At 39.4% G+C, this 17,157-nt stretch overlaps 1 protein-coding gene across 1 annotated transcript; it reads right to left on the bottom strand.

Annotated features, from left to right (window-relative positions):
• Positions 1 to 575: 575 nt before the first annotated feature.
• On the bottom strand, positions 576 to 6,287 carry LOC116332051 (cell wall protein DAN4-like). The gene is made up of 6 exons (XM_039602418.1): positions 5,914 to 6,287; positions 5,699 to 5,813; positions 4,522 to 4,761; positions 2,540 to 2,619; positions 2,324 to 2,438; positions 576 to 1,053 (listed from the first exon to the last, which is right to left on the bottom strand). The coding sequence occupies exons 1-6, from the start codon at positions 5,978 to 5,980 to the stop codon at positions 801 to 803; spliced, it is 870 nt and encodes a 289-aa protein (XP_039458352.1). The 5' UTR covers positions 5,981 to 6,287; the 3' UTR covers positions 576 to 800.
• Between the last annotated feature and the right edge of the window lie 10,870 nt (positions 6,288 to 17,157).

Here is a 17,157-nt window from a genome sequence, read left to right as displayed (position 1 = left end):
TTAGCAGCATAGATTCGAGTGGTACTACTCTAAGCATGTTGTTGTTGGATTGGTTGAACAGCATGTTGGAGGAGACAGAGACGTGCTAGCTGGTTTAACATCTGGTTAGTAGTTGTTAATTGTTGCCACACTGCACTGCACTGTTTGGTGATGTTATTGTCTGGCAAAATTATAGCAACAAGTGAAAAGAAAAGTGAAGAGACTCCTTAGTAGAGCTGTGTTGAGGGTATTGGCGAAGGCAAAGTGATAAAAATCAAAACCACACATACCACCTTCACTTAACCCCTAGACTGGCATTGAAACTATCACTCAACTTTTAGTACAGGTTATTGGTGCAAGGTTAGTTTGACAGCTGGCACACATCTGTTTACCATGCCCTAGTGATGTAAATGATGCACATCTCCAGATTGTTATCAGTGTTTAGCTGTGTTTCTATATTGGCTTCCGTCCTGCACATTGGTTATTTCCATTTTTGTACAAAAACAGTGAGACTTAGTAAGAACAAGAGTTCCCAGGAACATTCCTCACTAACTGTTGGTGCAGATAATTTACAACAAACACAACATTTGCTTAAAAGTAACTTTAATTGATTGTGGGAAAGTTTTAAATATACACTTTTTTAAAACAAACATATTTATGACAATGAAACATGACAAACTGACATTTATATATATATATATATATATATATATATTATATTATACTATGTAGCTATATTATTCCTTTTTTTAATTTTAATGATGAAATATAGCAAGAGCGGTAAAGCTAAGTAGAGTGACATTTCCTGATTTTAGTAAGCTTTAATTTGGGGGGGATTTCTGGGACACATTTTCACTGCTCCTTGTTCCTCCCTCTTGCGTGTCCTCTCCCAAAGTGACATTCTTTTGAGGGATCTTTTCTGATGTTGGGGATGTTGCTAGAGTGGATCCTGTTGGTGTCATCTCACTTGCGAATCCCTTTTGTGACCTCTCCTTGTCCACCTTCTCAATTGCTTTTTTTGTCCAGTCAGCGTCTGGTTTGGCACAGATTGTCTTTGCAAGCACGGTCCGTAACCTGCAATTGTTGGTTGGCTATTAATGGCATTGTAATACATTTCTAACATTATTTGTATATACTGGTAGGTGCAAACATATTTAGAGGCCTCACAGCAAGCCTGCATGTTCTCTCATGTTGTGGGTCCTGGGTCTAGATAGGTGCAGACCACCTATCTAGACCCAGGACACTCTTACAAAAGAGATTCTTGATTCTCAAAAGCTTCACTTCTTGCTTTTAAAAGTTAAGAAAAAAATATTTTCACCTCTATTGCATCTAGTGGCATGCAGTTAGCTTGTATTGAACATTTCCATTCTCAATACACAGTAAATTTGCTTATCAAACATTTTTCCCTGCAGCATCTCTTTACAGAGTGGATTCTGAAACTCGAAGGCCTTCCTGTGTACATGTTTTCAAAGAATTTCCTTCAGTACAAAGAGTTTCAGTGAGAACTGCTGACAGGTATTTGGATTGTTAGGAATGACATGACTACTTAAGTCCCAACTGGCCAATTTAATTGGTATAGTGGTGAAAATCAAAGACAGACACTGTATTTGAATAGTCAAACATGTAGAACCAAACCTCTCTGAATGACTGGATATCACCACAGGAAAATGTGTTTTTATATTATAGGTCATTTATTTGTCATTTTATTGTTATTTTAAAATAGTTGGATGGAGTGTATAAACTTTAATAATTTATATCTATTCCTTTTCTTTAAGTGGTGAAGACAGTGAGGTTAAAGTCTGTCCCCGCTGACTGAACAAAAAGCACAGTGTCAGATGTCAGCTGATCATCCCAGAGTTAACACAGAAAGAGACAGGCATCCATTCCCTCTCACATCTGCACTTACTGTAAGTTTAGAGTCATTTTTAGCTTGCCATCACCAGTGTGTGAATGTGTGGATGACTGATGTGGATGCTGGATGTGTAAAGGGACTATTAAAGTCGATAGCGACTAGTAAAGCGCTATACAAATACAGACCATTTACCATTTACCATTTGTAATCGAACAAGCATGGTTTAGAAGCAATGTGGAATAAAAAAACTCAACACAGTGCCAGCCAGCAGTTTACAACCAAGAACCTGTTGTGCCCACCTCTGTGTCACTGTGCTGCCTGTTATCTATGTTGTATGATAATAATGAAGCATCTCTTTGGAAAGGGGAAGCAAACACCTAGAAAGACCCCAGCTGGCCAACAGCTTTGAATCCAGAACCTTCATGCTACATGTGTTTATATACATAAAATACAAGTTAAAATACAGTGTGAGGTTTTTTATTGAACACTCACTGTACTGCTTTGATGCGACAAGTATCTTCAGTCTGAATGGTGTAATTCACAATTCGGTCAAGTGGGACTCTGGTTTTGGACCACGAGACACAACAACTTCTTATGCTTATAGGGGCTGAAAATGTCACACACAGAAAAAGTCGCATTAATTTTATCCCTTAAAAACAGTCAGACCATAAAGTAAATGAAAAACTATTTCTTCCTTGCAGTACTCACTTGCACGGACTGAGCTCATCCAGGTAGTGAAACAGAGAAGAGTGGCTAAAACCAGGCTGGGCTGCATCTTTAGTATTCCGCTTTAGGTTTGTTCTTCAGAAGCTGAGCCTCAAATCTGTCTGCACAAGCTTTCACAGCCTGTTAAATATTCTCTGTGCCTCCCTGAGCTTTTATCAGAGCATCGAATCGAATGAGTCTTGCTCACATGGCAGACGCAGTGCATGAGTTCATGGTATTTCCTAGTGTGGTCTTTCTGAGCAATCAGGTTTTGATGTTGATTCTAATAAAAAAAGACCCCTTTCCGCTCGTTCTCATTTTACCAACACAATGGGGTAAAAAACCACTGAGTTCATCATTTATAATTAAACTGTTAACAATGCAACAAGTAAAACAGCATCAGAAATACAAAGTCATAAATAATCGTAACTATGTGCATGCACAGAAACAGATTAATCCACTTCCTTTATATTCAATCTGAAAGCCACAGGTGACCTGCATTTTAGGTGGCATGTAAAGTGGTAATTTAAACCGTGGAAAGTTTTCACAGTGAGAAAGTGAGTTAAGATCAGTGAGTGATTGAATTTGAAAAGCATCAGTCTGAGAAGTTTTAGCAGACTGATACTAATGATTACATTATTAGGCAAACTGATGATGTAATCGAGTCAGTTTTTAAAATGAGAGAGATTGGGTTAAATTAAAATCAGTTTATCACAGTAAATAAAGAGTGAGTAGGTTCAGACTGAGGCAGAAAGCAGAGTTTCCTCATTTGACAAACATTAGTGGTTAGTGTGCAGTTAAAGGTACGCGCAACGACAGCGACCAGAGTATGAATAATTCTAATAAATCCTGTTTTAACTGTTTATGACAAAAACACAATATTTGCTGGAAAGTGCTTTATTGGCAGTTAAAAGTGGGAAAACTTTAAAATACATTTTTTGTACATTTTCATAAAAACAATATAAAAACAAAGAATGGGAATATATGGTAATATATAGAGAAATTAATGTTACTTTTATCAGGTACTGTTGATGAAATAAAGCAGGAAGAGTACAATAAAATAGAGCAACATTTGCCGACTATGATAAGTTTGAAATTCTTTGTGATTTCTCAGACAGATCGTTTCTGGTTCCCTCTCCTGGCCCTTTTCCTCTGTCCTTTCCCTCTTCTGCACTTCGTCAGAGAGATATTTTTTGATTTCGTGGATGTTGTTGTTGTGGATGTTGTTGTTATGGATGTTGTTGTTGTGGATGTTGTTGTTGTAGATGCTGTTGGTGTGGATGTTGTTGGTGTGGATGTTGTTGGTAGTGAGGATGTTGTTGTTGTAGATGTTTTTGTTGTGGATGTTGTTGTTGTGGATGTTGTTATTGTGGATGTTGTTTTTGTGGATGTTGTCGGTATGGATGTTGTTGGTGTGGATGTTGGTGGTGCAAATGCTGTTGGTGTGGATGTTGTTGGTATGGATGTTGTTGTAGATGTTGTTGTTGTGGATGTTGTTTTGTGATGTTGTTTTTGTGGATGTTGTTGTTGTGGATGTTGTTGGTGTGGATGTTGTTGGTGAGGATGTTGTTGTTGTAGATGTTGTTGTTGTGGATGTTGTTTTTGTGGATGTTGTTTTTGTGGATGTTGTTGTTGTGGATGTTGTTGGTGTGGATGTTGTTGTTGTGGATGTTGTTGTTGTGGATGTTGTGGATGTTGTTGGTGTGGATGTTGTTGGTGTAGATGTTGTTGGTGTGGATGTTGATAGTGAGGATGCTTCTGGTGTGGATGCTGGTTTGGATGTTGTTGGTGCAGATGTTGTTGGTGTGGATGTTGTTGTTGTGGATGTTGTTGGTGTGGATGTTGTTGGTGTGGATGCTGTTTTGGATGATGTTGGTGTGGATGTTGTTGTTGTGGATGTTGTTGGTGTGGATGCTTCTGGTGTGGATGCTGGTTTGGATGTTGTTGGTGCGGATGTTGTTGTTGTAAATGTTGTTGTTGTGGACGTTGTTGGTGTGGATGTTGTTGTTGTGGATGTTGTTGGTGTGGATGTTGTTGGTGTGGATGCTGGTTTGGATGTTGTTGGTGCGGATGTTGTTGGTGTGGATGTTGTTGGTGCGGATGTTGTTGGTGCAGATGTTGCTAGTGCTGGTTTTTCTTTCTTCTTGTCCACCCACTCCATTGCTTTTTTTGTCCAGTCAGCGTCTGGATTGGCGCAAATTGTGTTTCCATGCACAGTCCGTAACCTGTAATTGTTAGTCAGTCATTAATTGCACTGAAATACAGTTTTGACATTATTTCTAAATATATTCTGGCATATTTGTTACACGTTAAGTTTAAAGAAAGAGAGGCTGGTTGACTCTGTTGCCTCACTGTGTGACGGCCCTGGGTTCAAATCTGGGCAAGGTCTGTGTGGAGTTCGCATGTTCTCTCTGTGCTCTGGTTTCTCCTCTCAATAATATTCAGTAATATTTTCTAGGCCAATTACAGTCCCACAAAGAGTTTTTTGTCTAAAAAGTTTCACTTCCCCTATAAAATAAAAGTTAATATTTATAGCAAAATTGTTCCCTCTCAGTTACACCTAGTGTTACGTTGTCGGAGTCCGTTCTCGGTCATCTAGGTCATGGTAGTCATAAGAACTTGAAAAGAGGGTGACTGTGCTGCAGTTAAATGAAGAAGTTTCGCTTGTCATCTAACAGGATTCTTTTTCTAACATGTTCATTTTTGAACATTTGCAAGTTCAATATACACTCAGTTTTTAAGAAACTTTTCCTGGACCATCTCTTTGCTTAGAGGGTTAAATTCTTTATTTGTTATTTAATTTATGAAGACAATTTAAAAAATTCAGGTTATTTGATTTTTATTATTTTATACCCATCCATACATTTCAGGTTTGGGAAAAGTGCTCTCGCCCAAAGTCAGACTAAGGCGAGAGGCAAAGTGGACTCCGGACAGGTCGCCGGTCCGTCACAGGACCAATACCGAGACAGTTAATCATTCACATGTACATTTACATCTGCTGTCAATTTAGAGTGACCAGTTAATCAAGCCTGTCTTTGGACTGGTGAAACAAACACCTAGAAAAGACCCCAGGTGGCCAACAGCTTTGAACCATGAATTTTTATGCTGCATGTGCTTTATTTATATTTATAAAATACAGTGGGAGGTTTTATGAACACTTACCGTACTGCTTTGATGCGACAAGCAGCTTCAGACTGAATGGCGTAATTCACAATTCGGTCAAGTGGGATTCTTCTTTTGGTCCACGAGACACAGCAGCTCTCTCCAGGTTTAAAGTCTGAAAATGTCACACAGACAAAGTCACATAAATTTTTACCCTGAAGAAAGACCACACAGTGAATGAAAGGCCTTTTTTTTTCTTTCCTTGCAATACTCACTTGCATGGGCCAAGCTCATCCAGGTGGTGAAGCAGAGAAGAGTGGCTACACCCAGGCTGGACTTCATCTTCAGTATTCCGCTTTGGGTTTGCTCTTCAGAAGTTGAGTCTTGATTCTGTCAGTGCAAACCTTTACAGCCTGCTCAGTAATCTTACTCCTTTGCTGATCAGATAGCGGAGTGTCGAATCAAAGCAGTGTTGCTCACGCAGCAGGCGTGGGGTATATGAAGTTTCCAGCTCGTGAAGTTCTCTCAGTCGTTCTGAGCATTAAATTTTTGATCTCGCCTCTTATAAAACATAAGCCCCTCCGCTTCTCCCCCACCCCACCCAGACTTTTCATCATGGGGGGATAGTCACTACGGCCACATAGTGGGGAGAGGAAATATTGACTTCATCTGTTATAAGCTAAAAATGACAAACAGTCCTTTCACCACAGACCTCCCCACAATGCAACACAAACAGCAGCGTATAGAAATACAAACACACATAAACATAGTTACTTGTACACACACAGAGATACTCATCACTTCCCTTTGTGCTCACTCTGAAAGCCACAATTTGCCTCCACTGTCACTACGAGTTTGAAAAGTTTGCTAGCTTAAAGAAGCATTGAATTTGAGTGTGAATTAATACTGAATGTTAATTAAGACAGTGGGGATTTCACACAGTCAATCAGTGAATTGAATTCAATGAGTGTTTGAATTTGATTAATTCTTATCTAAAACATCTATGAGAGAATTAAGTCAACTCTTTCATCCCGCTGTCAACCACAGAATCATACATGAAAGGGTGGTTCTCAGCTAAGCCTTCGTCAGTAGACCTTTACGCCCAAGCTATACCCACACAAGAGGTTACATTTATTTTTGGCCCTTTCTCCTGGTTGCATGGGTGTGTAGTGACTAACATCGCGGGACTGTTAAGCTTTATTTCCTTCTTTTAAATTAACAATTAAAACCAAGAAATCAACAGTTTTAGCATGTGGAATGCAGTGAAACTGACTTTAAACATCAACCACATCCTCACAGTCAGGAGCAGAACAGGATTTATAATTCAACATTGGAAATGCAGAGGATTTAAGAGGACAATGATATTGTCCCCTTTGTAAACTACTATGAACTATAATCGTGTCAACATATTGTTAGAACATCTGAAGATGTGCCACAGCTTGGAGTTACATTAGAATAAATTCCAACAAATAAACAAAACAAAGTTTTTGGATACATTTCTGGGTTAAATACGTGTTTCTTTTATTTTCAGAATAAGTACAAACATGAGTGACGTCCCTCACAGCTGCTCGTGAGAGAGACTGCAGGCAGTTTTATTTCATACCAAAGTAGAACAAACCAGAAGAAAGGGTAAAAGCTGTATTGGAGAGCAGGAAGGAAGTAGTATACAGGAAAGAGTAGGCATCAATAGTGTGTGCAGGAGGCAGCACATGCCAGTCCTAGAGCATAAAAGCAGCATTTCACAACCAGTCATGGAGACCAATAATGTAACTGTCTCATTTTAAAATGACAAAGAAATAGATGATGGGTGAAATTTAAAAAAAAGAAAAGAAATAAATGAGCAAATGCTGTACTGTATATAGTAGAAGAGGTCCGGGCAAAGTCCACAGAAAAAAATGTTTACAAAACACAAAAGAAAAGCACAAATAAGAAGACAGCGTAGATATAAAACCTGTATTTATACACATACCATGATGGGTTTAATTAAACAGAGCAACATTTGCTGATTATGGCAACTTTGAAGTCTTTTCATTTCTTTGCCCTTTTTTCCTCTCTTGGTTTTTTTCCCTGTATTCTTTCCCCATTCTCCCAGTCTTTAGTGTGTGTGTGTTTTTAACACTGCTGGTGTGATGTCACTTACTGTTGCTGCTGCTTAGCTAGTTAATGGGACACAACATGTTCTTATTCCATGGAACGACACAGCATTGTATTTGACAAAACATAATCAGGCTCTGCCCTGTCTCCTTGTCCTTCTTTGTGATGTTTCCTGATGTTGGGGATGCAGTGGATGTTGCTGGTGTGGATGTTGCTGGTGTGGATGTTGCTGGTGTGGATGTTGTTGGTGTGGATGTTGTTGGTGTGGATGTTGTTGGTGCAGATGTTGCTGGTGTGGATGTTGGTGCGGATGTTGTTGGTGCAGATGCTGCTAGTGCTAATTTTTCTTTCTTCTTGTCCACCCACTCCATTGCTTCTTTTGTCCAGTCAGCGTCTGGTTTGGCGCAAATTGTCTTTCCAACCCACGGTCCGTAACCTGTAATTGTTAGTCAGTCATTAATTGCACTGAAATACAGTTTTGACATTATTTCTAAATATATTCTGGCATATTTGGTACATGTTAAGTTTAAAGAAAGAGAGGCTGGTTGGCTCTGTTGCCTCACTGTGTGACGGCCCTGGGTTCAAATCTGGGCAAGGTCTGTGTGGAGTTCGCATGTTCTCTCTGTGCTCTGGTTTCTCCTGACTCTCAGTATTACCGGTAATAGTTGCTTTTCTAGGCCAATTACAGTCCCACAAAGAGTTTTTTGTCTAAAAAGTTTCACTTCCCCTATAAAATAAAAGTTAATATTTATAGCAAAATTGTTCCCTCTCAGTTACACTGAGTGTTACGTGTTGGAGTCCGTTGTCGGAGCGGTCCCCAACCCCAGTCTCGGACCGCACCGGTCGTGGTTCATCTAGGTGAGGCTCAGGTGTGAAATGTATGGTTTTCAGTTTTCATCGGTTTTAAGAACTTGAAAAGAGTACCGGCACTAGTTTTATTTTGTTGTATTTATCTGCGCAGTTAAATGAAGAAGTTTTCGCATGGTAGTCACTTCATCATCTAAAAAGGATTCTTTTCTAACATGTTCATGTTTTTGAACATTTGCAAGTTCAATATGCACTCAATTTTTAAGAAACCTTTCCTGGACCATTTCTTTGCTTAGAGGGTTAAATTCTTTATTTGTTATTTAATTTATGAAGACAATTTAAAAACATTCAGGTTATTTGATTTTTATTCTTTTATACCCATCCATACATTTCAGGTTTGGGAAAAGTGCTCTCGCCCAAAGTCAGACTAAGGCGCGAGGTAAAGTGGACTCTGGACAGGTCGCCGGTCCGTCACAGGACCAATACCAAGACAGGCAATCATTCACATGTACATTTACACCTGCTGTCAATTTACAATGACCAGTTACTCAAGCCTGTCTTTGGACTGGGGAAACAAACACCTAGAAAAGACCCCAGTTGGCCAACATCTTTGAACCCAGAATCTTCATGCCGCACGTGTTTTATTTTTACTAAAATATTTTTACTAAAATACAAGTTAAAATACAGCGTGAGGTTTTATGAACACTTACTGTACTGCTTTGATGCGACAAGTATCTTCAGACTGAATGGCGTAATTCACAATTTGGTGAAGTGGGACTTGGTTTTGGACCATGAGACACAACAGCTTTTTACAGGTCCAAAGTCTGAAAAAGTCACACAGACAAAGTCACATTAATTTTTACCCTGAAGAAAGACCACACAGTGAATGAAAGGCCTTTTTTTTCTTTCTCACTCAGTTTTTAAGAAACTTTTCCTGGACCATCTCTTTGCTTAGAGGGTTGAATTCTTTATTTGTTATTTAATTTATGAAGACAATTTAAAAACATTCAAGTTATTTGATTTTTATTGTTTTATACCCATCCATACATTTCAGGTTTGGGGATGCAGTGGATGTTGCTGTTGTGGATGTTGCTGTTGTGGATGTTGCTGGTGTGGATCCTGTTGGTGTCGTGTCACTTGCAAATCCCTTTTGTGACCTCTCCTGTCCACCTTCTCAATTGCTTTTCTTGGCCAGTCAGCGTCTGGTTTGGCACAGATTGTCTTTCCAGACACGATCCGTAAACTGCAATTGTCAGTTGGCTATTAATGGCATTGTAATACATTTTTAACATTATTTGTATATACTGGTAGGTGCAAACATATTTAGAGGCCTCACAGCAAGCCTGTTTGTTCTCTCATTTTCTGCATCCTGTGTCTAGATAGGTGGTTTGCACCTATCTAGACACAGGAACCAATCGCAAAAAAGATTCTTGATCTAAAAAGTTTCACTTCTTGCTTATGAAAGTTTTTTCTCTTTTTCTCTTTCAAGTACTTCTTGTCCACCTTCTGAATAGCTTTTTTGTCCACACAGCATCGGATTGGTGAAAATTATCTTTCCAAGCATGGTCCATAACCTGCAATTGTTAGTTATTAATGACACTGTAGTGCAATTTTGACATTATTTCTAATCAAACACAGATATGTTCATTTAAGTTTGAAGACAGACATTGGTTACCTCTTTTGGGATGGGAATCAAGAACCAGTTCTTGTAGCTCTGCCTGACTATTGATCCCGCTTATCAGTTCTTGTACTCTCACTACAATTGGTGATTTGATCTTTATGCCTACATTTTTTAACATTATTTGTATATACTGGTAGGTACAATCAGATTTAGATAAGTCCTCATTAGGAATTTAGGGATTTGATTTGGTGTGTTGGGCTACAGCCTGTAGGTTTATATCTCTGTTTGGTAATTATAAGACAGTGTTCAGATCATTTTACAGAGCAACATGAAAGCAACATAATGAGTAGTATAATGTATGTCTTTCTCCTTGGGGTAATAATGTAACACACTGCATTACATTACGTGTTCTGTGTAATATGTGCAATAATTACTTTTTTGTTGAATTACCTCAAAACTGATCACAAAAAAGTGGAGAAATACCTTCAACATGCAAACATTTGACCACACAGCTTCTTATTATTTTGGATGAATAGAATTTCTTTGATATGCTGTTTACAGAGGGTGGTGACTCTCAAAGTGCAGCCATTAAGAATCGATAAGGGAATCGATACAGAATGGAATTTGCATGTTTTCTCTGTGGTCTGCACCTATCCAAGCCCAAGGCAAAGAATTTGATTTCCTGCTTATAAATAATAATAATATAATAATAATAATAATAATAATAATAATAATAATAATAATAATAATAATAAATAATAATAATAATAATAATAATAATAATAATAATAATAATAATAATAACAGTTCCTTTCACAATTGCATCTGGTGGTAAATCTACAATTCCAGTATACAGTGAATTTTTTAACCTTTTCTGCAGCATCATCCACTATAAACCAGAAAACCTTACAAATGATCTGTTGGAATTTTTGTGAACGGTTTTCAAAGCATTTGCTTTATTAAAATGGTGGAATGGAATACAGAGGTTTAAACCTGTATTTTTGCCTGCACTGAAAATTTGGTAAAAATGATATAGTCACTTATGACCCACATCTGTTTAGACAGTACTTCACATTTCATATTTATCAGTTATTTGTGATTATAGGTACACTGAAAGTCATTTGGATTTTTGCAGGTTAGAATAACTGCTTTTTGAAATTTCACATGATATCATCATGGTAGGCACTAGTTTGAGCTTGAGTTTTGTATTGCTGTATTTGCTCTTGTTTTAGGTCTGCGTTGAGCAGGTGGCCTTACCTTTGGCTGGAGCATCTATCTTATGCTCCTCAGTCCTACACCTGTTACTTATTCATTCCCAGTTCCATTTCTGAGATGTGCAAGCAACTCATTCTGAACAATAAAATCTTGTGAGCTCTTTAATTTGTTTCTATTGGGTCTATTGGGTCATGCTATGAGTTTTCTTTTTACTTAATTTTTTTTTTAACATTGTGTAAAAGATCTGTAAATTCATAGCTTTCTGTAGAATTTGTTACTAGTGTTGCATATCAACAGGAAAATATTTTCACCAATAAATGATGGGGAGGCATTTTTATCAAGTAACATTAAAATGTGTGCAGTAGAGGCATACATTAATACCATCTGAAGCGATATGAACACTCACAAGCATTCAAGTTCACATCTAACCCTGCTCAAGCATGTCTTCGGACTGGAGTAGGAAACTCTGCCCACAACAGCTGGCCAACACCTTTGAATGAATAGCAAGTATATATTTTTCAATACAGTGTGAAGCTGTCAATAAACTTACTGTACTGCTTTGATGCGACAGTGTTCTTCAGTCTGAATGGTGTAATTCACAATTCGGTCAAGTGGGACTCTGGTTCTGGACCACGAGACACAACAACTTTTTATGCTTATAGGGGCTGAAAATGTCACACACAGAAAAAGTTGCATTAATTTTATCCCTTAAAAACAGTCAGACCATAAAGTAAATGAAAAGCTATTTCTTCCTTGTAGTACTCACTTGCACGGACTGAGTTCATCCAGGTGGTAAAACAGAAAAGAGCGGCTACAACCAAACTTGACTGCATCTTCAGTACTCCACTTTAAGCTTGTTCTTCAGAAGTCAAGCTTCGATTCTGTGAATGCAAATGGTCTGCACAGCCAAAATTAAACAGAAAAGATAGGAACTGTTCTGTTCACCGCATTCCAACCCATAATACGACATATAGAGCTCAGAGGTAAAACCACATATGCATGATCATAACTACTTGTACATATACTGCGCATAGACACAGAGCTACTTATCACTAAAGCTACAAGGTGATACAAGCCACAAACTTTAACAGATTTCATTAGGACTGTTCACTTTTCTCACAGTCAGTTAGTGAATTAATATCAGTGACTGACTGAATTTGAATTGGTTATCAACAACACAACTACACTTTAGTTAATGGCCCTGCATTGGCAACCCCCCAACAGAAGGTTGAAATGATTTTTGGCTATTGGAATATTGGAAGCTACATTAAAACTTACAGTTACATCAGAATTATTTCCAGGCCGAACACAAAAACAAAAGCATTTGAACCACTTTATGGGTGCCGTGCATGTTCCTATTGATGTGAGACATTGTAGGCAATTTTATTTTAAACTAGAATAACTAACAAGAAAGGATAAATGTTGCATTGGGGAGATGGTAGCAAGTGGTATATTGAAAAGAGTAGGCATCGGAAGTGTGTGCAGCAGGAGATTTAGAAATTTAAAGCAGCATTTCAGGCACAGAGACGTATGGTATAATCAACTCGGTTTAAAACTCAAACTACCAAAAAATAGGAAGAGGGATGAAATTTAAAAGGAAAGAAAGTGAATATAGTAGAAAAGGTTTTGACAGTGGATTTAGTCCACTAAAATAAATGCTGATTTTTTTAAAGAGACTCTTCTATTGAAACTGCTTTGAAAAGAAAAAATGACAAAACAAAAAAGTAAAACCTTAACTGTATACCTGGGCCCTGATGCATCTCAGGAAGAACAACATTATTGCTTAGCTCCACAATTATAGCAAAAATAAACACCTGATTGGCTCTCCAGCTGCTGTCAGGGTGGAAATACCGGCTTCATGCCCTTGATGACTTCACTCAACAACAGCAAATCCCAAGGGACACAAATGTCTGACATCCCAAACATCTCACCATTAAAATCAGTGAAGACTTGGCTGGTGCAAACATTCACGGAGCACAAACATCTTACAAATACACATACTGAAGAACACATCCACCTAACAAAAGTGCACAGGCACACATGCAAACAAACGCAACCTGGCTGCTGATGCACACTAATGCACGTACACATTTCCCCACAGCCAATATCCCAGACTCATCATTATCGTCCCTGTAGCAACCTGTTTGTCAGAGGAGAAATGCCTCACTGGATTATTCACTCCTCTCTTATTCATTAGCTGTTGTCCTGGGCAGCAGCCAAGGCTGTTGGTTGGCCGACAGCATAGCTGATAGGAATTAGTCTCCTGATAAAGCAAGAGAGTGGAACGTAGCGTTGCAGGAAATTGCAATCAATACCGACTCTCATATCCTCATCCAATATCGACTGCAAATGGGAATGAGAAGCACACTGTCATGCCCCTATACGTGGACATGAGGGCCTACTTAAGAACGTATTCACACGTGAAGCACAGTGAAGCTGCATTAATTGCAGTGGTTGTTTCAGAAGCCATACAAATAAAAGACGAAGGAAGCCAAAAACCCGTGCCTCAAACCGCTGCTTTCTCATCCTACTGCGTAGACCTAATTCACACCTCGTCATGACTCATGCACGGTCGTGCTCTCTTTGTACTTTTCTGTGCCAGTTTCTTAAAGTGTGTGTGGGATCAGACCGGGGTGAAAAAATAGAGTTTTCCCACATGACACAGATCAGTGGTTAGAGCACAGTTCAGAGCACCTACAGGCAAAGACACAGTTTGAGTGGCATAATGGAAATGACACCAGTAATTAAAGAAGTGTCTCATCAGATGCGTATTTTTGGCTGTGTCTCCTCTCTTTGTTTGATGAAGAATCGACTCCAGATAGATCAAGGTTTAATTTTAATCTCCCCCACCCAACACTGAGGACTTATATTAATCAATCTGGGAAAGATTTTAATTTTTGCGGCATTATTGTGATCAAACAGACATCTTTCCATTTATCTTAAGCACAAATAAGAAAATACTGCTGGGGAACTCCTATAAAGGCCACGAATGTGGTAACAAAGAACTATAGGTCTGGGTTTGGAGCCTAAAAGATGATGTTGCCTCAGCTTCACAAGCAGAATGGCTGTCTGGGGACGGACGGTTGTAAAGAGCAGTGCACTTCAAGTCAGTGTTGGGAAGAGCAAAGATGTTTTTGATATGTAACAGTGGAGCCATACGCACCGATCAATACGCCGACCTTTCTCAGACTGATTGCACGATGCTCTGCTTTGGCCCCAACACCAGCGCCCACCAGAGGTCCATCAACCATCAACCATTGTTATTGTCTGGTCCAGATATATGTAAGACCAGTTCTCCTGTTGACTTTTACCTTGGGACTCGCTGTACTCTATATGTTCTTATGCTCTTTTCATTTTTCTCCCCCTCTGTCTTCTTCTTAAACACACACACATACACACGTGCACAAAAACAGAAACTATTTGACAAAACTTATTAAAAAGGATAGAAATGTCTGAATTAAAACTAGCGACAGATTGATCCTCAGCAAATGAGGGTCTCTGACCTCTTCCCCGGGGCCTTTATACATGGATATTGTATATTTCTGTTCAGTGCCAGGGGACGAACAGAAATCCCACTTGGAATTGAGAAATGTCATTTACTTTCCAATTAATACTCCAATTAACAAAGCAATTCACAATTCATTTCCTGAAACCGGTGAGGTTGAAATGAAACTGACCCCATGCCCGGTATCAATCTCCTTGCTATTGACCCGTTCACATAAAGCTTCAATTGTGGATCAACCGTCCATTTAGAGAAAGCATCAATAATCGACTTAAACTGGGGGCTATATTACCATAGACATTAGCATAGACATTGCCCCTGTGGCTCTGGGGTGATTTGAATGTCTGTGAGAGTGACCGACCCGCCCCGTGCCTCTGGCTCACGGTCCAGGGGACGCAGGAGCGCAAAGTCTAATCAATAAGCGCTTTAATTATAGGAGCCCTCAGCTCGCAGTTCTTCACGGTTGGGAGACGCGCAATGCCACAGCTGATCCAGCATGATCATTTCAGATGGAGTGGGGTTTCATCGCCTGAGTAACCTGTCTCTTTTGGCCTGTGCTATTATAGACAGCAAATTGTCCACTCCTCTTCATAGATTTGGAAAAATGGGCCCATTAGTCCAGCGGGGGAGGTGCGCTTTTTTTTCCAGAGTGTTTTGTGGTGTTAATCAGGAGTGGGTGAATACTGTTTTCCAAGTCTAAGAATATTTATTTCTTTGTTGATGTAATTGTAAAGTAATATATGAACATTCAGAGAGGACAACATCAGCATTTGTATTCATTCTTCATTTCATTTTGTGTATTTTCCAGGAGATCCCAGTGTGAAGTTGTGAAAAATAAAAATAATGTGGCATTTAAATCATCTTGGCTGTTCCCCAAGATGAGAAAAACCCAAGATTAGACCAGACAACACACATTTTTATTAAATTTGAGGTACACCATTAAAATAGTGTGGGATTTTTGGAAGTTACAAAAGATTTAAAATATATTTGCACCCTAAATTCTTCACATCCTACCTTGTCTTTGCAGTACTCCATCTAATTTTCAACTTTTCCCAACTATGAGTAAATAAAACGTGCTATGAGCCATCATCGACACAGCTTTTCTTCTCAGCTGCAACTGAACTTAAATGAGTCAGCACAGATCTTACTCTACAGTCATCTTTTTCTTACTCTAGTAAAGCGTCACTTCTTCTCCATAGATGACACACACTGATGTACTGCTCTAATGTGTGATCTGCTTTTTGACTTGTGAGCTTTCATACTGGTGCACTAGATGGCGTGCTTTCGCTTCAGTGAGTAAATGAAAGCTGGCACTTGACAGGCTCTGAGAGAGTCATCCAAATTTAGCCCAGTAGACCAGAGTGGCAAAAAATACAGCCACTGCAACCCCTAGGCTATAGCTGACATTATTCTCCTCTTCAGTATAGCGTGAGGCCAAAAAATGTCAGCGGGCCCAGAATAATTTAGACTTCCCATTCTAAACATCACAAATAAAGTCGAGCGGTTTGTTGTGCTTAAAAAAGTGATGCAGCGTGCAGACAGCTGATGAATCGACTGATTGATTTTTTTGTATCTGGTCGTCAGACATTTGTCTCCCTTTGGCAGTGGCATTTCAGATGAGCTTGTGTCTGAGAAACATTATTAGAGGCAGATCAAAGAGCACAAGTCGCTTTTAGACCACCAAAGCTCATTCATAACTCACTGCATCAAGGTCTCCCCCGTCTCTACATCCTCTCTTTATTTGTCTGCTTTGATCATACAGCCCATTCAGTCCATATCACCCTCTTGCTTCTTCTGAAGTCTGTTAGGGAACATGCGTTAGATATCTGTCTGTCGAGCACATGCCCCTTGATTGCCATAATCCCCTACACCGCCATATTTTGTCTTTCTGCCCACGTAGACCCCCCACCCTTCAGAACTTTCTTCCCTCAGCCCCCCTCTTCCCCTGTGACACCCCGCCATTTGTTCCGCTGTTGGGTTAAGCAGGGTCGTATCAAAGCTTTAATCCCTAAATGTGTGTGTGTGTGTGTGTGTGTGTGTGTGTGTGTGTGTGTGTGTGTGTGTGTGTGTGTGTGTGTGCGTGTGCGTGTGTGTCTGTAAGTCTGCGTGTGCACAAGGGAAGCCTGGCCCCTCCTGCTTGAGCTAGATTATTTCAAGTTCCTGACCTCTGAGTGGTGAGAGGGGCTGATGTTTGGAAACACAGGCACTTGTCTTTGTCTCTTGAACCCAGCGGGAGAGCTCAGCTAGGGGCCTTTCTTGTCAGGCGAGTCCACGGATGCG

Source organism: Oreochromis aureus, linkage group 18 (genome assembly GCF_013358895.1).
Source record: "Oreochromis aureus strain Israel breed Guangdong linkage group 18, ZZ_aureus, whole genome shotgun sequence".
Taxonomy (NCBI): Eukaryota; Metazoa; Chordata; class Actinopteri; order Cichliformes; family Cichlidae; genus Oreochromis; species Oreochromis aureus.
The sequence above is the reverse complement of the archived record's forward strand: the minus strand, read 5'-3'. Positions and strand labels throughout refer to the sequence as shown.

What these genes read in the sequence shown, in the direction of transcription:
- LOC116332051 (XM_039602418.1), bottom strand. Translation starts at nt 5,980, where the DNA reads ATGAAGTCCAGCCTGGGTGTAGCCACTCTTCTCTGCTTCACCACCTGG. An exon ending in GATGAGCTTGGCCCATGCAA is followed by an intron (nt 5,814 to 5,913) that starts GTGAGTATTGCA and finishes TGACATTTTCAG; the next exon opens with ACTTTAAACCTGGAGAGAGC. An exon ending in ACAACATCCACACCAACAAC is followed by an intron (nt 2,620 to 4,521) that starts GTCCACAACAAC and finishes ACAAACCTAAAG; the next exon opens with CGGAATACTAAAGATGCAGC.